A 22,354-nucleotide genomic window follows, 5' to 3' on the forward strand; every position below is an offset into this window, starting at 1 on the left:
TTAATGTAAGGTAAGCATAATATAATTTGATATGGTATTGGTTTTATCTGGTAAGGCAAGGAGCTCAAGGTCTTGACTCAAACAATCTTAACCTGTCAGTACTAGTGCCACCATTTCTGCAAAGCCTCTGAATACAATTATGTTTAGTAACCAAGACATCTCTGGTTTTTAAGTATCCCTGTCCTACTCCTGAAGGTTAGAGAAACTTGCAATAGAATTTAAAATGGACCCCACTTCACTGCTCTCTGTGTCCTGCTGTTTTTGCACATGTATTGAAAGATGAACAGATGTTTGATTAGAGTGCAGAGATATTTTGGGAAAAATGTACTATTTAAAAATGCTTACGATATTGTTTGTTTTAGAATCTCTCCTCTCTGTGTTCTGAGATTGCAATTTCCTTTCAGGTAGGAATTTAAGCTGCTGGTTGCTTTTAGCATAGCAAGCATCAGGCCAGTCTGTTAGTGCTGCTATTCATAATAAACTGCTAGAATAGTCTATATTATGTGTTTCTTCAAGGTTGGTGGAAGATAGAACATCTAACTTAAGAAATTAAAATTCTACGGTAGCTTATAAAGAACTTGGAACAAACATTCGGGCGTGTGCTAAATAACTTAATTCTTACGTGTCTTATTAAAACACTTTTCCTTCCATGTCAATTGAGATCTGTTGTACTATGGTATCCGCGTATTCAGACAGAGATGAGAATGAATATATATGAGGTTTCAAAGATATTTATATTGTTCTTCAAGTAACTTTCTCTTTTCTTTTAAAGGATCAGAGTAACAACGAAATAATGATTGGAGTGATGTCAGGTGGAATACTAATTTTTAAGAACAGAGTACGAATTAACACCTTTCAGTGGTAAGGACAGCTGTTTAACCTATGTTTTTAAGTATTTCAAAACATATTTTTACCACCACCAGTGTCACACACTTCAAAAGAGACTGAAACATAGTTGTAGCCTATCAAGATGGAATGATTTACCCCATGCTGTGCTGTGGGTAATTTTATGCTGAGGTTTTGTTCTGTTCTGCATGCTGTGCTATTAAACGGTTGTGGTGCAAACTATAATGAATTTGAATACATTTTTTTCTCCACGAGTTTGTGTGCATACTTTATGTTTAATTAACTATATAGCCAGGGCCAGTGTTATGGTCTAGCTCACAGCCTTTAAAGTGACAACTGAACTTAAAAATATTAACCTGAAGAGCGATTGCACTTATCTGTTTTGTTACATGTAAGTTAGTTGCACTGTGTGTGTTAAATTTAATGTAATATGGCACTTGAGGATAACCAAGGTGGAGCAATAATTTCATCAATCAGCAGCTGGATGTCATCTCTTCATCACAGATAACCATTTTCATAAGGATCAAAAAAGTGCATCTATTTCAGAAAATGCTCTCTTAACTAAAATAGTTTTTAATGTTGTTCTATAAACATGGTGTTATCCTCATTAAATGTTACTCTAGTTTTCAGTCCTCTGAAGTTGCAATCCTGTTCTTATTTATTCATATAAGAAGGGGAAAGACCTAAGAGAAATCCTGTTCTGCACTGTAACTTCTCCAGTGCTGTGCGGAAGTTATGTCACCTTTCCCAATGCTTTTCTTAGTTCCCTCAGAAGGAACCTTCCCTTGGTTTCCTTTGTCTGCTTGGAATCCACTTTGACAGCCTTACTTATTGCATATGTTGCTGAGTATGCTATAACAGCATTCTGAGTGGATGAAGTCAGCCATATAAAATTATCATAAGAGACATTAGTTTACCAGGCACAAAAGCTGTTTGCTCTAGGAAAATGATGAAAGTTTTGCATTTTCATTTGTTCCTGATCTGGTTTTGGGCAATGCAGCACTGGACTTTTCTAAAGTTCTTGGCTGGTCTGTTGTCTTCAGATAAATAGATTAAATTGCTTACCACAATTGAAACTGGAAAGACTTTTTCTCTTAATTCAAACTGATATAAGCAGTTGAAATCCTTGGGGTTTTGTTGTTTTCTGTTAGCACAGGGTAAGATAAGTTCCCTTGCAGAGATTCAAGATATTAATCGGAGTCTTGATCTTTCCTGCAACCCAATGAATTTCTGAGACATTCTGGTTTTCTGTGCTAAGCTTAGTCTCAAGTTTTGCTGGAGGATGTTACGTGGTTTACCATTTTGAGAAACAGTGTGAATGGTTAAATCTTAGTAGATTTCTCAGAGAGAAAAAACAAAGCTGTGACATAAGTGTTATCCACAGATAAGGAAAGTAAGTCTGAAGCAATTACAGAGCATGTAGATTTCTAGTCTTCATGGTTAATTGGGTAAATTAAAACTGGATCTTGCAATGATAAGTCTGGAACTACTGTACTACTCAGTCAGACCTGCCTTTGTAATAGTGACATGTGTCAAGAAAGGGATCCTTCAGCTGATGAGAGTTTTGGAGCATTAGAGCCATTTCTGTGTTAAGGCTGCTTTATAAATGCAATGCTGTAATAGTCAGGACGGTTTTAATTCAGGCTGCTTTTACCGCTATTATTTTTGGGAAAACTAGTAGTAGAAATAGGTTCTATAAACACGCCTGTAAATTACTGAGTATGTACAATGTAAGTCATAATTAAGCTACATGTCCCTACAGGAAGCTAGAGGTTTCTGTAAGCTCTGCTTTGTATTGTTTGCAAGCCAGGGATGGTGATCTAAATTTTTAGTGTTTTTTGTGTGTATAATTACCTAAACTGTTCTTCTTTGTATTCAGCCATATCAGCTGACATCAGGAATATTAATTTCTTTGTGTGAAGACTATAGTGTCAACATAATTGGTCTTTGAAAACCAAAACAAACCAAAACCAACAACACACCACCCCTCCATTTTTTTCTATTATAGACTTTCTTTTACTATCAGTAAGGATCTGAAATGTGAGTTCTCACAATATAGCTCAGTAGTAGACCTATTACCTTTCCTTGTTAGCCGTAGTCATGCAGCTGCTCCAGTGATACCAGTACTGATGCTTTTTCTTCTTGCTTCCGCTCACTCTTGCTCTTGTGCAACTGGAGCCATGTAATGTCTTCCCAGTGCTTCATGGCTACAGTGAATGTTTAGATATCCCTTTTTCAGTACTCCTGAGCTGAGTTTTGAGGTGAGGGGATAGACAGGCATGTATGTGGGAAGAAATAAAAGTTTAACTGTACTGCTCAAAGAGAATCAAGTAAAATGTCTTCGCCCTCTCCCTCTTAATTTGATATTATATCTAAATTGCATAGTAGAAACCTTTTGATCATGGGGGGGAATGAAACAAGAGGGAGACAAGGCAGGAATAAAGCAAAACAAAGGAGACTGCCTTTTATCCAGTGTGTCCTAACTTGATCTTCATGTATTGTGTGTAATTTCTCTTTTCCCCAAACTGTGCTACCAGGCACAGAGACCCAGAAATCCAGGGAGCAGATCTTGCCCTTGAAGACCAAAGGAGAGGAGCATGGCGTATCTCGGCCTTTCCTTTGTTACTGGATCACCTGTTCAGCAGTGGAGACATGCTTTCCTTTGCCTCTCTTTTGCAGTCAGTGTACATCTGGAGAGGTGCTTTGCCTTTCACATCCATTGCCAGCGGCAACTACAGTTGCGCTTTGGATTTCCTAGTTTTATCCCCAAATGCCTAGGTAGTGCTTCTCTGTTCCTCCTTGGTCATCTGATCCTCCTTCTACATCCTGTACACTTCCTTTCATGTTTGGAGTCAGTCAGCAGTTCTGAGTTCATCCAAGTTGGCCTTCTCCCATGATTGCATGTTTTCTAGCACGTCAGGATTGCTCTGGATTGAGAAGACTGTCCTTTAAGATTGGCCACCTCTCCTCAGGTCCTGTGCCCCAAACAGCAGCTTCCAAGGGATTTTACATACCAGAGCTCTGAGCAAGCTGGAGTTTCTTCTCCTGAACTCCAGGGTTGTTTAGTCTGCTGCATCCCTCCTCATTTCCCTTAGGATCTCAGCTTCACCATCTCACAGCTGCTGGAGCCAAGTTTAACTGCGGAATCTCGATAGTCCTTCTTTGCTTGTGAGTTGTGCTACCAAGAGCATCTTTGCTAGATGACTGGTCCAGAACCTGTGTCAAGGAAATCTGGATTGAGAAATCTGCTGGATTGCTTGTGTCCTGCCTTATCACCCTTCCAGCAAGGACTGGGGTGGTAAAGTCCTTAGTGAGAACACAGGCTTGATGTCATGAGCCTCCTTCCACGTGTTTGAGTACAGGACTTTTAAAAATCTCTTCATTTTAAAAGATATATCTTATGACTTAAGATGTCTGAGGTGACCGAAGACTGGAAAATCATACCCAGAAAATATTATTGATGCCTGCCTGTTCTTATGCTTTTACTTAGACTTGGACCATTGCTGACAGCCAGAGGAAGGAAACATAGGCAGACAAACATGCCTTTTGCTTTGGCCGAGTACTGATATTCTTATTTAATGACTAGCAGGGTGTTAGCAGTGCATATGAACTCTCTCTTATCTTCTGTATTTTTCAAAAATAGCTGAGATTCAGTTTTGCTGAATCGTTTCTTTGTACTTGAATGATGACTCTTTTGGGTCGAGTTAGACCTTATTGACTAATGTCATAGTTTTGAGTCTGTTCCAAATGGTTTCAGGCTTAAGAGGCAGCTGATCTCACTCTGCCTGAGTTATGGGGTGAGATTAAAAAACAGTGTATATAGCTTTCATCCTTATCATTCTCCTTGAGTCTGTAAATCGCCAAAGGCAGTGACTTCTTTAGCAGAAAAAAGAGTAAAAGGTAGTAGAATGTTTTTTATAAATGTAATAATTTTGATATATTTTCAGGTTTTCTATTGGCATGCTAAGCAAATCTGATATGCTGTAGAGTGTGTGCAGTTAAGTTTTTAGAAAAGGTATATATTAAAATGTTTTTTTAATTGCACTGTACCCCAAAATTTTAGAAAATTAATCATAAAATCATCCTGGTTAACTGCAGCCCAAATAGTCCAATAAAGCTTTTTTCTGCTTTTTCCACAGACTGCTATAATCACTAGTGTCTAGCCCATCCAGTAAATTTCGGGCCCATCCCTAATTATTCTTAATCAATTGTTTGTCACAGGAGGTGCTAAGAAAATTGCCGCATTGCCAGTGGAATAACTTGATTTCAGTAGATCAGTTGTAGCCCCTTTTATAGCTTTTTAATCCTTGAGAAGCTAATTTCAATAGCAACAATTTGTTAAGAATGGAAAAACAACAACAAAAACCAACATGGAACAAAAAAACAGGATGAAATTCTAGCTGCTGCTTTTTTTTAACAACAAAGCTAGGAAAGAAAAAAATATATAGGAAAATATTTAAATAAGCATAATTGAAAGGCTAATCTCTTTGTTATTGGAGACAGAAACTCTCCCAACAAATTAGGACATCCAAGTGAAGTTCCTGCTTTGAATAATTCCCTGGAGAAAAATGTTTCCATTTGATTTAGTTAAGAAGATAATTCCTATATAGAGATATCCAGCTTGAGTGTCTGTTAGTGTTTTGCTTCTCATTCTGCCTAGTCTAGAGAGTTTTTTATTCAACAAGGTGATTAATAAGGCAAGTAATTCCAGTCACTGTTGAGGTCCCTATATGTTCTTCATGAATAAGCTTATCTCAAAAATTGTAGCACTATCTTCACTGACGTGGTGGAGGCTTTGTTGGTTGTTATGTGTTGGGGTTTTTGTTGTTGTTTTAGTAGGTTTCTGTTTTGTGGGGAGGTTGGTCGGTTTGGTGGGGGTTGGTTTGCTGGCTTGCTTTTGTAGCTTTACCAAGCCAGTATAGTAACTTGGAGTACAGGGACCGTGAGAGATGACAGTTCAGATTAGTAAGGGTGCTCTGTGTAGACATGCTGTATAAAAGGCTGATTGTAAACCCTGAAGTTTGCTGTGTAATTTCCTTCAATTAACTGTGATTCTTTTGATAATATTTGAGATTGTCTTTTGCTTTGTATTTCATGACAATTGTCAGTGAAATCTCCTTTGAGTGAGAGAGCATCTGAATTTAGTGTTCTACAGTTCACAGTATCATATGTGTTGTTCTGTTTCAAAGTCACAGAACTTACTATATTTTTTCTTGTTACAACTGTAACCTTGCTTTTATTCTTGACCAAATTAATGCTCCTGTATATTCCATAGAGAATGTGCACTATTGTAATATTGCATTTCTTTGAAAAAGTGTATCATTAGATTCTGATGGAAATATAGCCTGTCTTTTCCTATTTAGTGTAACTAGCATTGCAGTGACCATCCAAAATGGTCTGGAATTACTGTCAGCATCTTGTATGTTTCTAGATATTGTGTAAGATGAACAGATCTATAGGCTGATTTTTTTTCCCTGTCATGTGATATTTTAAATGTTTTTTCATCCTCATAACATGATGATTTTTTTGCTTTGGTGTTTGTTTTGTTTGGTGTTTTTCTTTCTGTGTTTGTGGTGGTGTTGTTGGTTTTTTTAACTTTATAAATACCCAGGCTGCAAGTCCTTATATCTTGTCTTAGCTATTCTACTAAAACAAGTTCTGGTTATATTCAAAGACATGTAACAGCACAGAGAAAAAATGTCTTTCTGGGATCAGGGGACATTTAAAGTATTTTTTCATATTCTAAGGGATGGTGAAAGGGATAATAAAAGCAGTCTCAGAAAAGAGAACATCAGATTGGGATGACCTGGGGATAGAATAGCTCTTTGGACTTTGGAACTGGGAAAAGATTAAAATTAGCAACTGCCTTGGGTTTAAGATGGGAACAAGTAGATTTTATGGATAACTTAAATATATATATTGAATTATACAAGGTATTTTATGTAATCTTTGATATCTTATTTTCTGTCTATGGAAATTTCATGGAAATGAAGTGAAATCTGTTCTCTCTAGGAAGTGTATTTCCAGTAGGTGTATTTAAGCCTTTGACCACGGTTCAGTATACTAAGTGTTTAAATATTGTTTTCCATTTAGGTTGAAGATCGTCAAAATTTCTTTTAAGTGCAAACAGTTTTTTATTCAACTTAGGAAAGAATTGGTGAGTACTGTCTTAAATTTCAAAAAATGAAAGCAGTTAAATTTCTCTATACTGCATGTCTGCATTATACTGACTGATGTTATGTTGATTCTTGCCTATATCTGCAATTAAAAGTCCAGTTTCACCGATGTTCTGTCTATTTTAGTTCTTAAATGGGCCATTACAATGCTTTATAAGCCTTTTTCGATTGATTTGCCTTATTTTAGATACTTTTAGATTTACATTTGTATGCAGGAAACGCAAGTTGCTTATATAAGATGAATGTTGAAAAGGTTGAAAGTAAATCAATATAAAATTTAAATTTTGGAAGATACCAAATAAAAGGTAATGCCTAATGCTGCTTCAGTCATATATGTGCTTGTAAGTAAATGTTTGATTAAAACATGCTGATTTGTATTCAGATTTAGTAATACAAGTTTGCTTTATTACTTACATTTATACAGAAGAGATAAGAATGTCTTTGCTGTTTTAAATTACATACGGTAATTTTATATGCATACTTCTAAATTTGTTGAGGAAAAAGCTGAAGCTTTCTGTGAAGAAAGTGTATTTTGCTGCTTGCAGTGTGTGTTTGCTACCCTGTGAAGCACCACAGGACCTCTGTGTGTTTAATTCAGCAAGAAATGGAGTGTTCCACGCCTCCAAGAGATTAGTCTAAGCCCATCACAGGCATATCACTGGGGAAAGATGGAGGAATTAATTAAAAATATGACTATGTGATTAACTCATCAGATCTGCTAAAAGGTTTTGTGCAGTTCTTACAGCTGAAAGGATTTGAAGACCTGAATACAGAGTTACTGACTAGATAAAAAAGATCAATTCCAGGCAGAAATGCATCCTGAGTACTATAGGACTATTCTAGATTTAGAGACAATGTGGTTAAACAAGAAAAGGAGCAAACACCTGTTACATCAGGTCACACCAGTGGCTGGTGACTGGCACTAGTCAAGCTGTACATCTTGAAAGCAGGTCCTTTAAAATGATGCTTAGGAGTTTGCAGTTTTCACAGATGGAACTACCTGACCTCCTGCAGACTCTGCATTGTGTATTAGTTGACAAGAGAAGTTTCACCCGTGTCCTTGGAGCAGCGTGAGTAGCTGTCAGTTCTGAAGTAGGATAAACAGGAGTTAGAGGATTTTGGAGTAATGAGGTGTAGAGAAAAATGAACTTTGGTGATTATGTGAAATAAATGGGGGTATCTGTTGATGTGAGCAGGCATCATGCAACGTGAGCTGAAAAATGGTAATGATACAAAAGAAGGTGAGGGGAAGATTTCACCGTGGTGACACAGGTATTTCGTAATATCCTACAGGAGCTATGAGCTACTTCTGAAAGGCGAACTGACCTCTAACAGCCCAGAGGTGAAATTTTGTCTTGATACCAGTTTGTGTATCTTCCATTACAGTTGCAGGAATGGTGTATTTAGGTCTGAGATGAGAATTTGGGTTTTTATTTGGAATTCAGAAATTATGAACCGCAGTTGTTTTCTAAATCAGAACTTGAGGAAAAGGTTGTAGTAGCAGGGTTCAGGATGTTGAAGATTAAGATACCCAAATATGAAATTGGTTTGATTACTGTACTTGAGTGTTTTCCCTATTTTCTGCAGAAAAAAATTGCATATAATTGAAGGTAATATAAAGAGAGCTTTCTCATCTTGTTTTTTTCTGTTGCCTTTGTAATACTCTGCATATTGTTAGTTGCACCAGAATGTTGTATGTGTAACTAATGAAATTTCTCTGCTGAGACATCTTATCCAAGCCAACAAATTAAAAAACCTTGTGGTGTTTTCCTTTAAACTCTATTTATCAGATGAAACCTGGTGGCAAGAACTTAATTTTCATTCATTCCAAGTCATGAATATCTCAAGATCAAAGCTAAAATTTGGCTTCCAAAGAAGGCATACTTAAACTAATTTTTAAATCAAACCTAATATTAAAATTGTTATTTCCAGAGTTACTTTCCCTCATAGACTAGTAGGGTAAGATTAATCTCACCTGTATTCAGCTTCAGCTAGGTTAAAAGAACATATTTTCTGTTTCATGATAATTAGCTAACCAAAACTAATTATTAGACTTCCTCTGTAGTAACCAGACATAAGCAAACGGTGAAATGTCTTGCATGAGTTGGAAGTACGTTTTAGGATGGATTAAGTTGCTCTCTGGTGGTATATCCTTCCTTTTGCTTTCACTTCCATTAACAATGAAGGGAGTGAAAACACATTTGTGGCATGCAGATGATGTGTTTCAAAGTTGCGTGTAAATATATAACAAATTTTACAGCTAAGTAACCATATTTATTCAGATGCAAAGCTGAGATGCTGTAGGATATTAAGTTGGTGGACTTGGGAAAAGAATTTTCCAGTATGTTTCTTTTTTCCAAAATGGGCTTGTATATGCTTTTAAGTAGTCCTAAACAGATAAGATTCAAATACTGCTAAAGAGTGTTGGGAGCTTTTAATTGCAACTGTCCTCAAAAGTGCAAGTGCCTTATCTTTTAGTCACCTATTTAATTTATTCCCTCACTTGGCATTGCTTAGAGGCATCAACATAAGTAAAGAATTATTTGCCTACTTTTAATAGATTATATCTGTGTTTAAATAAACCATTGAAAGGAGGTCAGATGAAGCAGTTTAATGTCAAAGTCATTTTCTACTGGGAGCATAACATAATCTTGAATGGAGGCTGGTTGTGTATTCTGGCAATTACATAGCTGGAGCAGACATACACCAGAGTAGATTTTCTTTCCATTGTTTCTTCATGATTTTGTGGGGGGAAAAGAATGTTATGTGTGTGACTTCATCTGGCATTAGAAGACCCCTGAGCCATAACTTCACTGGCAGCTTTTTTCACCATATTTTTGTTTATTCTGCCTGTTCCATATGCTGCTTCCCTTACATGCTTTGAAGCTGTTGGAGAATAATTCAGTAATTTCATTTTTCCAGATGTTTCCCTAAGCTTCTCTGATTTTACTTAGTTGCACCCTCGGCTGTTGTAATGTCAGTGGTCAGCATCAAACCGTTAATGCTGTCGTGCATATTTAGTGCTCTTGATTCTTTGACAGCCAAATAAGCTGTTCACATGTTCTTTTGCTCTTTTAAAGCTCAGATGTCCACCGAAAAATTACTTGAGTATGTAAAAAAATAGTGTAGTGTTGTCCATGACTAAGACCTGGTTTCAGTGAGTGGCCAGAATGATATGAGATATATTATATTATATTAGTGTCTCAAGTTTGTGCTTTGAATTTTTTTCTTTTTACTGACTTTCAGAAAGAACTTGGGCTAGAATCATGAGGCAATATATGGGCTTATCTGCCCAAGCACATACTTGATCTTAAGTAACACTGGTATTCATTAGATGCCTAGTTGATTGTTGCCTAATCACAGAATCACAGAATGTTAGGGGTTGGAAGGGACCTCGAAAGATCATCCAGTCCAATCCCCCTGCCAGGGCAGGAACACCTAGGTGAGGTTACACAGGAAGGCGTCCAGGCGGGTTTTGAATGTCTCCAGAGAAGGAGAATCCACAACCTCCCTGGGCAGCCTGTTCCAGTGTTCCGTCACCCTGACTGAGAAGAAGTTTCTTCTCAAATTTAAGTGGAACCTCTTGTGTTCCAGCTTGAACCCATTACCCCTTGCCTTACTGTTGGCTGTCACCGAGAAGAGCCTGGCTCCATCCTCGTGACACCCACCCTTTATATATTTATAAACATTGATGAGGTTACCCCTCAGTCTCCTCTTCTCCAAGCTAAAGAGCCCCAGCTCCCTCAGCCTTTCCTCTTAAGGGAGATGCTCCACTCCCTTAATCATCTTTGTGGCCCTGCGCTGGACTCTCTCCAGCAGTTCCCTGTCCTTCTTGAACTGAGGGGCCCAGAACTGGACACAATATTCCAGATGAGGTCTCACCAGGGCAGAGTAGAGGGGAAGGAGAACCTCTCTCGACCTGCTAACCGCCCCCCTTCTAATACACCCCAGGATGCCATTGGCCTTCTTGGCCACAAGGGCACTGTGCTGGCTCATGGTCATCCTGCTGTCCCCCAGGACCCCCAGGTCCCTCTCCCCTACACTGCTCTCTAATAGGTCATTCCCCAACCTGTCAAAGCTTCTGCCATTGGGTTTTTGCATGAAGAGCAAATACTGTTGGCACAATCTGTGTTGCTTCCACAGACTTTTGTCCACTATTTGTGGAATATCTTGAGTCTATGGAGCATCTGCTGCTTATAAAGCACAAGTCTTTGTCTCCCTCAGAGGTGGGGGTAGGGAGTTTTTGCTTTGTTCTGGGATTTTTTTCTTTGTTTAGGCAAAGAGAAAGAGACCCAGTACAGAATACATTTTTTCCAACCCAGTTTCTCTCCTGAGCAGTGAGAGATCTGCTCTGAAGTCTCTGTTTCAGATCAGACAAAGGTGGATTTGAATCAATGTCCCCACCCAAGGGGAATCCTCAAGGGATTGTAGTTGTATGTCAGAGGGAGCACCAGTATCCATTTAGCCTTTTTTTTTGTGTGTGTCCTTTTAGGAAAACGAGCTGCAAAACTGACTTAGACTTAACTTTGCCCTATCCCTCCAGTGCTTCTTCTTGGATTCTATAGGTAGCCTGCCACATGGTGCACATTTGTAAGGCTATGATTTAAATTAACTTTCATGGTGGTATTTGGCTTACCTGCAGTTTCATACTGGGCTCTGAGCCTCATGATGGTTATTGCATTCCAGCTGCTTCGCTCTTCTCCCTCTCCGTAGCAAGCAGACTGTTTTCTTCTCTCTAATAGGAACCATGGACACAATTGGAAAATAGTCATTTCAGAGCAGAATCCAACTGTGACTCCCTGAAGTAGTCTCCTAACATTGTCTCAACAGACCTGAAACCCTGAAATCCCTGGATGTCATTGTCGTACCGTAGAGCATTCAGCATCTTCCTGGAGCCTTGTGCTATAAGAACATTCTCATAGGCTGCACTATAACTGTCCTGTTACTTTGTGTGCTTTTGGCTGAAGTACTGTGGACGTAATAAAAGTTGCCTTGGGGTCTTATACTGAGCTCACATTGAGTCAAGCCTACTTTTTGCAGGGAAAAGAGAGGCAATCTTATTCTAAATCCAGCTACCAGACAGCAGTAGAACCACGGCTTACATCTCAGAATCATCAGCAAAGATGAAGTACAAGTGCCAAACTTATGTTGGGATATTACAGAACCTGCCAGGGTGGATAGGAAAAGGGTGGATGCACTTAGGAGCCAATATCTTATACTCTTCTTTAAAGGTTGATTCCTAACTGTAATTGAGATGAAGGGTAGGGTTTTAGAATCAGTTCTCTCTGCACTGCAATGAAAGCCTTAAAAGCTATGAATAGAACTATTGTTAAGGTACCTTTAAAGCTCTAACACACCAAGTTCCTCTGAAAGTGCTGTTTCGCATTACAATTAAGCTGATCTAGCTGCAGCTCCTTCTCATCATGTGATTCCAGCTCTCCTCCTTCATGCTTCATGCCTGATCTAGTGATCAGATGGTGGCATGAGAATCAAATGAGCTCGTTCTCTGGAATACAAACTAGGGGAAACAGCAGGATTTTTTTTTCCCCCCCAACCCATAATTATAATGCCTTGGGTGACATAAAAATTTATGATTGTCAGCTCGTATAACTTGTCAAATTCTCTTTTTCCAACAGTAGAAAAAGCAGGCAGAGCAATAAAGTTTGCTGCATCATGAGGACTCTTCGTTGGAATCTAAAATCTCAGCTGGTTCATCCTTTACTGGATCTAGATGAGGCAGTTCATAATTGTACATAGTTGCTCTCTTGCAGAATAGTAATGTATCTTGTTTATATTATTGTCCATTTATATTGTTGATAAAGCCTTTTTAACCAAATAGGTAATGGACTTAATTTCTCTTACCTTGTCTGTGACTTTTAATTCTTAAGTACTTCTGTTGGCATGTCTAGAAAATAAAGGGAAGAGCTGGCAATGCTTAGAAATTGAGGAAAGAGAAGTAATTTTTGTAAATTGAAGTAAAATATCAGGTTTCAGTTTCTTGCATATAATTTCTTGAATTTCATCAATAGATACTCGGAATTTGGTGTTTGCTTTTAAAATCCATTTTATTCTTTGCCCTAAACTCATCGTGTGGCTGAAAATACAGCATTGTTCTTAGCCATTAGTTGCAACACCTTCCCAAATACAACACTGGGAGAAGAGCTGCAGGTCTATGCCCGGGTATCTCAGCAGATCTAAAGATGAGCAGGCCAGTAAAAGCTTAACTTGGAAAAGGAGTTTACTTCCAAGTGAAGATAGTTAGGATGTGCTAAATGTTGTGGAGGATTTAGTTCTGTTTAGAGAAAGCAGAGTGCTGATGATATTTTCTGGCCTACAAAGGTTGTAGTCAAGCTCCCTCAACAGGCAGAATAGCTTAGCTTGCTTTGCAATTTTGCTTCTTTCCCTTACCAGGAACCTAATTAATCATTTAGAAGTAGGCACATCGGTTGCTCTTGATATCAATACCTGTTCCCAGTCTCTGATTGGCACGTGTGCGTGACAGTTCCTCATCTTAACTGTACTAATCTTCGAACAGGGAGGCGATGTTGCGTCTGAGTTCTGGAATCACAGACATGTTTTAATGTAGTTTGCATCCTAGCTTTTGGGGGTGTTTCTTCTCATCTTGACTCAGTATCACAAAACAGATTGTTAACCTTTGAGCAATCTCATTTAAAAAAAAACCCAACAACAAAAAAACCCCTAATACCTTTAAAGAAAACTTAAGAGGTATTTTTAAAGGTTTTATAATAATGTAAAATTAGAGAACCACTTCAAAAAGCATAATTAAAAAAATAAAAGCCCACAAAGCTAACAGTATCTTAATTTTTATCTGAAATAAATTTTTCTCATTTTTAGCATGAATCTAGAGAAACGTTGCTGGGATTCAATATGGTGAATTACAGAGCATGTAAGAATTTGTGGAAAGCTTGTGTTGAACATCACACTTTCTTCCGTTTGGACAGACCGCTCCCCCCTCAGAAGAACTTTTTTGCACATTATTTCACTTTGGGTTCCAAGTTCCGGTACTGGTAAGTCCTGATTTGAAATATATGGGAAGGAACATAAGACAACAGGCAACTCATTAATAAACACAGGGGATTACTTAGAATCTATGTTAAAAGATGCCATAATTCAAGAGTTTTTGAATCCTGCAGCTGTTCCCCTCCCCTGTTGACCTAAGTTTTGAATGTTGTCAGTAATTTTCTAGGATATCTTGGTAATATAATTACTGTATTATTAGCAGTTGTTATTGAGCTAGTACTCTGATATTGCCTCACAGGCTGCATTTCTTTGCCTGCTTACCTGCTGGGTTATGTTTATCTTTAAAATCTTGTCTCAGAACTTCAAAGTATTTGGCCTGGTGTTTTTGTAAACTGATGGATTTCAGATCTCCTGTGCAGCAACAGCAACAAACCAGACCTAAATAAAGGTCAAATGGAAATCAATCAAAAGAAGCTTGTACAAGTAAAGCCTACTTAAGCTAGATGCATACAAATAGGCAACTGGGTGAAGACAAAAGACATACATGTTCTGCACCAAAACCAGAAGTTTAGAAAATAAGGATGAAATTAAGTCCATAACTTTTAAGCGTGAACTTGACATAATGGGCAAAAGGCTTAGAGATGCAAAGAATGACTGTGGAATAACTATAGTCCAAGTATGATTTCTGTTCTAAAGATATGGAGTAGGTGGTGTTGGTTTTTAAAGTGGTTTATGCTTTTTATAAAGTAAGAATTCTCAGTTAAGTAACTGAATTAACTGTCTCTGCAAGTAATGCAGAATGCTGATGGTTTAAATTGTCCCTGAAGTAGAGTTTAATGGAGCTACTACTGATCGTCCATCTAGAATGGCAACAGTGTCTGAAGTACAAAGGGAGATGATGAAAAGCTAGAAAACATAGTAACAGACTATTTCTGTTACACTGAATTGCATAAATGTATAAAGACTAAAGTAATACAGTGGCTAAATTTGTATACCATCTGGTTTTTTGACCAGCATTCACAGCACCCATTTGAGAAACAGCATTCTCTGGTCCTGAACAGTCTTTGAGATTTGGTTCAGTGTTGTCGTAGTGAATTTGAGGGAGCTTTTTCATTTTTATAAAGATTCTGAATTTGAGTCATTGTGGTTACTGTTACAGAATAGCTCTTTGATGACATTCAACTTATGTTAATGTAAGATGAAAAGGGAAACTGCATAAAAATGAAGAAGGTCATTAAAGTTAATGAAGCAGCCAAAAGGCTAGAACTTCTGCAAGTAATTTGAGAAATTGTTTAGAGGCAGCATAATAGTAGTAACATGGCACACAGAGTGAGGTTGGGGTGCTGGGCTCGTTTAATCTGGTGAATAGGAGGCTGAAGGAATTTAGGAGTGAGCCTAAAGCTGTGTCAAGGGCACCTCCAGAAATGATGGAGCCAAACATGTGCTGGTGATGGCACATGATAGAGCAAGGGGCAAAAGCCCTAGATTTCACCTTGAAGATTCTAGCTGGACATTAGGAAAAGTTTTTGGGGTTTTTTGTTTGTTTTTCCAGGAGGGTAGTGCATTACTGGAACGAGTTACCCAGAGAGGTTGTGGGATCTCTATTTTTGCAGGCTTTCAAAATTTGGCTGGACAAAGCCATGGCCAGACATGACCTAGTGCTAGCAGGAGATTGGGCTATAGAGACTTCTAGCCAACATTTTTGTGATTAAAACAAACTAATAAAATACTAAACTGCTAGGGCTAGACAGAATTATCTCCAGTTCCGAAAGAAATGAGACACATGAAATTGTTGAACTATTAAATGTGTTACATAATTTATTATTTCCATTGGACTAAAATATTCCAATGCAGCAAACTTTAAAGGGGGGTGTTGGGGAGAAGGCAGCTTGCAGGAGGTATCAAGAAGACTACTGCCCTGTTGAAACAGGGTCCGCTATGGGAGGTGGCCTTGGACTGTGCCCAGCCAGGTTTTGACCGTCTCCAAGCACAGAAACTCCACACCGTCTCTCAACAACCCGATCCAGTGTTTGACCACCTTCACAGTAAAAAAGTTTTTTTGTTTGTTTTGTGGGGGTTTTTTTTGTAGTTATTGTTTTTCTTTCCTCTGTTTAAATAAGAGATCTCATATTTCATTTTGCGCCCAGTGCCTCTTGTCCTGTTTCTGGGCTCTCTTGAGGAGACCGGCTCCTTTTTACTTCCCTGTTCAGCATTTATACACATTCCTCTGATCCCCTGAGGCTGAGCAGTCCCAGCTCTCTCAGCCCCTCCTCATATGTCAGATGCTCCAGACCTTTAATTGCCTTTGTGGCCCCTTTGCTTGACTTGGGGGACCCTGGAACTCCACACAGCACTGCAGATGTGGTCTCACCAGTGTTGAGCAAACCTGCTTCCCAGCCCACTACCCCTCAGCTTGTGCATGGGGTTATTCCCCCCAGGTGTGGGCCTTTGCATTTCCCTTCACTGAATTTCGTGAGATTCCAGTTGGCCCTTTTCTCCAGCTTTCACACATCCAGTAGTTTTGTAATATAAATGTGAAAATAGCTAATTATTCTTTGATTTAATAGTGTAAATGTCCCTGTAAGGGACAGAAAAGAACAAAATGTGAAGTATCAGTATTTCTTTAGGACATGTATGGTCTGACTCTGTGCCTTGGTACGAAGTTGTAAATGGGGACATGGCTGCAAGAGGGACTTTTTCTGGTATCTTGCCACCAGTTGTTAACTGCTGATAGACACTAAAAACCCAGAAATTATGAAATATTATAAACGATCTTTGATTTGACACAAGACATCTGATCTTATATGAAAAATTGACAAGTTCCAGATTCTAATCTTGGTTTTGACAAGTTGCATAGACGAATACAATCCTGATGTGCTTGTCATCTAATTTCTTTGATTTTTTGCTGAACTAAGTAGCAACTAAGTCATTAGCAGTTCATGGAATAGTTTAGGAGGGGTAGAGAGGAGATGCTGTAACTTTCAATTATGGCTTTGGCAGGAAAGATTTTAGTATTAAGTGTCATCCAAACACCCAAGCAGAACTTTCTTATCACTTTGGATAAGGAGAAAAAGGAAGAGAAAGCTTTATGTTATGCTTAAATTAAACTGGTCTTTGTTACAGTTAAACTCTAATGGGAAAGAAGACCTACGCTTACCAAACGCTGTCTGAAGTTACATTGTACTCAAGCTAGCGCAATTGCTTGAGCATGACCAAAAATAGAATTTAGGCGCTTTTTGTTGAGATGGCTCAATTTTAAGCAAGAAATTGTCATCCTAAGTTTGTTGCATTTAGAGGTTTGGTTTTGTTTTTCAGTGGGAGAACAGAGGTCCAGTCTGTGCAGTATGGTAAAGAAAGAGCAAACAAAGACAGGGTATTTGCAAGGTAAGCAATTTACGTTCATACAGAATCAGTAAGTCTTCTGTTTTTCTTTTAAGATGCTATGGGATCATTGGTTTCTGTTTGCAAATATTTAAAATACAGAGCAACTGTAGTCAACTGTTGCTGGTGGCTTGACTTAACCATATTAAGGAGTTTAATTCTGATATGGGAAGATGTCTCTTTGGGGCAGCCAGAAATGGGGAGAATCTTATGATGGAAAAGTTAATAAGGTATTCTTTAACATTTTCCCCTTTATATATTTTCAAAATTAATTGCCTTCCATCTGTTGTTGTTAGATGTACTAGCCCTCCTTGTGCTGTCTTTATTGCAAAGAATGGTGTCTTCCAATATTCCATTAAAACTTTGGATTATTTGATGTGTTTTATCGCTAACAACCACCTGCAACTGTACACACATAGTTCCTTTAGAATAAAAAGCATTACTTAGTTGTGTTTCAGACTGCTGAGGGGTTTAGTGATTACGAGAAAACAATCAAGACGTAGATTTAGTTCTTCATTCAGAAATCATGAATGCAGTATTCAAAAGTAAAACTGCTGCTGTATCCATTTGGCAGTCTGCTCCCATCATTAATAGAAAGAATCCGCATGTGTGGGGAGCATGCTCCATGCTTTTTTTCTGGTTATACTTTTACTGAAATGAGGGACATCTTTTGGTATAATTACCCCTTAAGGAACTTTGAAGTTCAAATTTATGCTCGCAGGCTTTTCGTAACAAGCTCAGCAACCTTTCTCGAGTACCTGCAAACACTGTTTTCCAGAGCATTGGTGAATTCTGCGTTGATTTTTTTTCTACCCGTCCCCCCTTTCTTTCCCCCGTATGATATAGTATAATTTGAGTTTTTAGCTGGGCAAACTGTAGATACCCAGCTCCATATTAGAAAGATTTGAGGGTAGAAGTGCTGTGATATGTTTGTTCAAAAGGCAGATTTTTATAAGGCCAGTTTGTTCTGTGTGCTGTAGAATTATTTTTTAGTCTAATTTACGTGGGGAGTCTGGTTAGATTTTTTATGTGGGGCAAATTTTTTAGTACTCAGAAGACTCAAAACTGTGACAGTTTTATTTATTTAAATGACAGTTATGAATCAGTTAAAGACTATTTTTTCTTGTTGCACTCTGAGCTTAGCAACTCCCCACAAGTAAGTAGGGTGGAGGAGAGTTGATATTGGTTTTGAGGGGAGTATATCTGTCGTTTTAGAAACTCTTATTCTGTAGATGGCACTCTTCACTTTGAGTCAAAACTGAACAAATGGTGCTGGAGTCACTTTTGTTTTGTCACATATACTCTGGGTAAAATTGAAAGCAATGGCTAGGATTGCTCTGATATTTTCCCAAGTCTTTTTAACTTTTTTTTTTTTAGTTAATAAACTCTTCTGTCGTCAGTAATTCTATTTTCCACTGTTGCTTTTAGATTAAGGAACACAGCATTCATCTTCGCCTTTTGAGTTGTTTAGTGATGTTGATGACTGATAAAAGTCTGAGGCAAATATGCGTACATGTATTGTAACAAATACACCTCAAAAGGCTTTTAATAGATCATCCGTTTCTTCCTCAGTCCTCCCCATCGGAGTGTGAAATTCATGCATTTTCAATCTTAAAGACTTTTAGTAGTTTCAAGGGTGAAAAAACTTGAAACAGAAGACATTTCTAAAGCACCATGTGGTTCAAGAAGCTCGATCTAAGAACATTATCTTTAATTCTTTGTATTCTAAACATCTACATTTCAAGTTGAAATACAGAGGATACATTTTGCTTTTATAAGGTTTTACAGGTATAATGAGATTTTTGTTCCTGGAACCTGCCTTTTTCAGCGTGCTTTCTCACACAAAGTCACGTTGTTGAACAGTTTTTAAGCTGTGGAGCAGCGGGCTTGTTTCGGTTGCTTTTGAAAGTTCTGCTAGGTGTTGGTTGCCTTTTGTTACGAAACCAAGAGTGTGCTAGCATTACAGTCAGGTCTGTCTTGAGAATTAAGTGGACACAAAGAAAAAATTAAGTAATCGCTATTGCTTTTGTTATTACCACATCAGAAGATTTATTCATGATCGGTTTAACAAAAGAAGATATTTTCAGTGTGGGTTTTTTTTTCCTAGAGCTATCCAGATTTTCTCATCAATATCTAACTAGAAACTGCCCTATTTGAGTTAATACTGCCTAAGCAAAGTTTTGAATAGTTTCATTGTAAGAAAATAACACTGGTTGTTACACTAAGATTTTATTTGAGTGATGTATTTGTTGTAAGTTGGGAAATGGTGCGTGCCACAAGTAATGATCATCTAGCTTTTGCATACTGAGTGGAACATAGATACAGAGCACAAGACATGGAAATAAAATTTCTTAACGGCCATTTCAATGAAACAAGCAGCCTACAATTAGCAGGCTTAGCTGTTTCTCCTTAGGATTTTACTTTAAAATTAGCTGTAGTAGTATTCATGGATTATGTCTTCCCAAATCAGAAAAACAGTTAAAACTTACTGTCAAAAAAAACCCCCACCAAAACCCAAAACCAAACACCCTCTCCCAAACAAACAAACAAAAACAACAAAAAACCAAAACAGACAAACAAAACCAACAAAACCCAAAACCAACCAACCAACAAAACCCCAAAAAACAAACACCCCCCCCCCCCCCCAAACTTACTGTGAAGGAGTAATAAATTGATACAGTTTGTAGATGCTGTTTTCGTAATCTTCCTGCAGCACTAACTTCAGCATTTAGAAGACTGTTGCTGCAGTTTAGGGGTTTTTTTAATTTATTTCATCTTCAGTACAGTTCTTCTCTTGGCCTCATTTGTTACAGGATATTCACAACCCAAGCAAACCTGTAAGAATTCCCAGGAGCCTAATAAGAGTGAAAGCAGATAATAAAAGTGAAAAAGTCATGACTTGAGAAACTTTTAAAGAGCAATGTTCTCTTTTAGAGTCCTTGCAAAATATTCTGATTCTGTTCAGTTGTGGTGGTCTGTACTGGGGCTGAGAGAAGGTCGTTCATGTGCATTGTATGATAGTGCGTGGCTATCTCAGTCATTTCTATCTACAAACTGCTGAACATTAAGTTTCTAAAAATCCAGTCTTCCTTCAACCATGCATTTGTGCAGGTTAATTAAATAATTCCTCACGTGCTTTAGACCATGTATGTTGTTTGTGGTGTATCTACAGATTTGTGTATACTTTCAGTCTCTCAGGCTGGAGCAGGAGTTGCCAGTTTTGTCTGAGAAATGCATTCCCTGTACTCCTTGTCAAAATACAAAGCAAGGCTGTGGCTCCAGGTTCTATTTCTTTTTGGGACAGAAATTATTTAAAAGATTCCCACCTGTATTCCCAAACAATATTCTCTTCTCTAGCTCCTGTGAGAATTTAGCTCTTCAGCTGTGGGATGCAAAAAAAGCTTTTGTGTATTGTAGCTGAGCTAATATAATTTTTTGTGCTTTTTTTTCTTTACTTGCATTTCATAATATCATCCATGTTACTCTTTTTTTGTTCTTGTTTGACATAGTATCGTAGCCTGTAAGACTGTTCTTGATCTTGGGGGCAGGTAAAGTTTTGGGTCTCTGTCCCTGCTCAGACAGATAGGGCTTCTTCCAACTTTTTTAGGAATGTCTTTGCAGATACACCAAAAATTGAATCTGAAAACAGTTTACTGTTGTAATCATCAGTGCCCTTTGCTACGGTGCAATGGAAGCATCCAGACTGAGCAGACAAATGTGGAATTTAGAATTTCAGAGTTTATCAAAGCATTTCAACAGTTTTTTTTCCAGCTTACTCCCCCCCTCCTATCTCTTCAGCTGCACTCTGCCATTAGAAAGTTATTTTAATATTTTAAGAAATTGGTGATATAGGAGAAATTTGCAGGAATATTTCACAACATATCTTAAAAGTTAATAAAAAATAGCTTATTGTTATATTTAGAAGTGTTGGCAGAACTAGTATCAAAAAGCCACAGCACTGAGAAGTGCAGTACTGCAGTGTGGTAATTTTTTCTTTGAAATTTCTGCAAAGACAGGAAGTAGAGGCAACAAACATGAGTGGGTGGGACTCTGAGGTTAAAACTGTTAATAAAATTATTGAAACGAGCCTTTGCTGATAAACACTGCAGCTGTTTATCACGGTAGTAAAGTATTATTTCTGAAACATCAGACCCTATCCGCAATAAAAGGTGAGTTTTCTTAACATTATATTTTTTTAATAGGGAAGAATGTAATGCTTCTCATTTTAGAGTTTTGTTCATTTGTTGCATAGATTGAGGAAGTTTTTAAAAATGTAGTTACAAACTATGACTTAAGATACAATGTGGTGGCGCTTTTTTAAGCAATCAAGATTTTAATTTTTGGAAAAAACTTTTTTTTTTTCCCCCTCTCTATGTACTTCTGTATCTCTCTTTGTAATTTAATTTGTTTTATGCAGGCAAAGATAGTGCTCTTTCACTGTTGTTGCAAATTAAAAACCAACAAATTAAAAAAAAAAAAACCACAAAAAAACAAACAGCTTTCCTATAGTTGTTATAGCTGTTGCTTTTTCACTGAGGGGAAAATAAGGTTCAATGGCTGCCTTTACATGTCTGTCAAAAAATACAGTATCTGCAGTCTTGTATTTACCTAATTTAGCACTACGTATATTGTGTTCCTCTGCACTTTTCCCTCAGCCCGTTCTTTGGTCAGTAGAATCCAGCTCTTGGCAGAGCTGGCCCTTGGTGTTGATCCGCTGGCTGCAAATCTGCTGGTCAGCCAAGTCTGGCTAATGAGAGCTTTGATTAATAATGGAATGATGGGTGAACAACTTTAGACTTGCATGTCAGTTCTGCTGGTTTCTAGTTACTTTATCTGTTCAGAACTGCTCAAATTTGCTATGTTTATGAAGAAAAATACATAAGTGGTTTGAATTGCTCGTATTTGAAGCAAATTACAGAAATTGAAATGTTGGTTTAATTGACATGCTATCAAGCTAATTACTTTTGATT

The 22,354-nt window shown here is 37.8% G+C and overlaps 1 protein-coding gene across 3 annotated transcripts in view; it reads left to right on the top strand.

Moving 5' to 3' along the window:
* The window catches only part of PTPN4 (protein tyrosine phosphatase non-receptor type 4), a 116,575-nt gene that overhangs the window by 61,180 nt on the left and 33,041 nt on the right, over window positions 1-22,354 (top strand). For all 3 annotated transcript variants that reach the window (XM_065637535.1, XM_065637537.1, XM_065637536.1), the window contains 4 exons: window positions 773-861; window positions 6,940-7,003; window positions 13,878-14,050; window positions 17,319-17,387. In XM_065637535.1, the coding sequence (XP_065493607.1) occupies window positions 773-861; window positions 6,940-7,003; window positions 13,878-14,050; window positions 17,319-17,387 (395 nt within the window). The remainder of the gene's footprint in view (window positions 1-772; window positions 862-6,939; window positions 7,004-13,877; window positions 14,051-17,318; window positions 17,388-22,354) is intronic.

Source organism: Caloenas nicobarica, chromosome 6 (assembly GCF_036013445.1).
Source record: "Caloenas nicobarica isolate bCalNic1 chromosome 6, bCalNic1.hap1, whole genome shotgun sequence".
NCBI classification, from domain to species: Eukaryota; Metazoa; Chordata; class Aves; order Columbiformes; family Columbidae; genus Caloenas; species Caloenas nicobarica.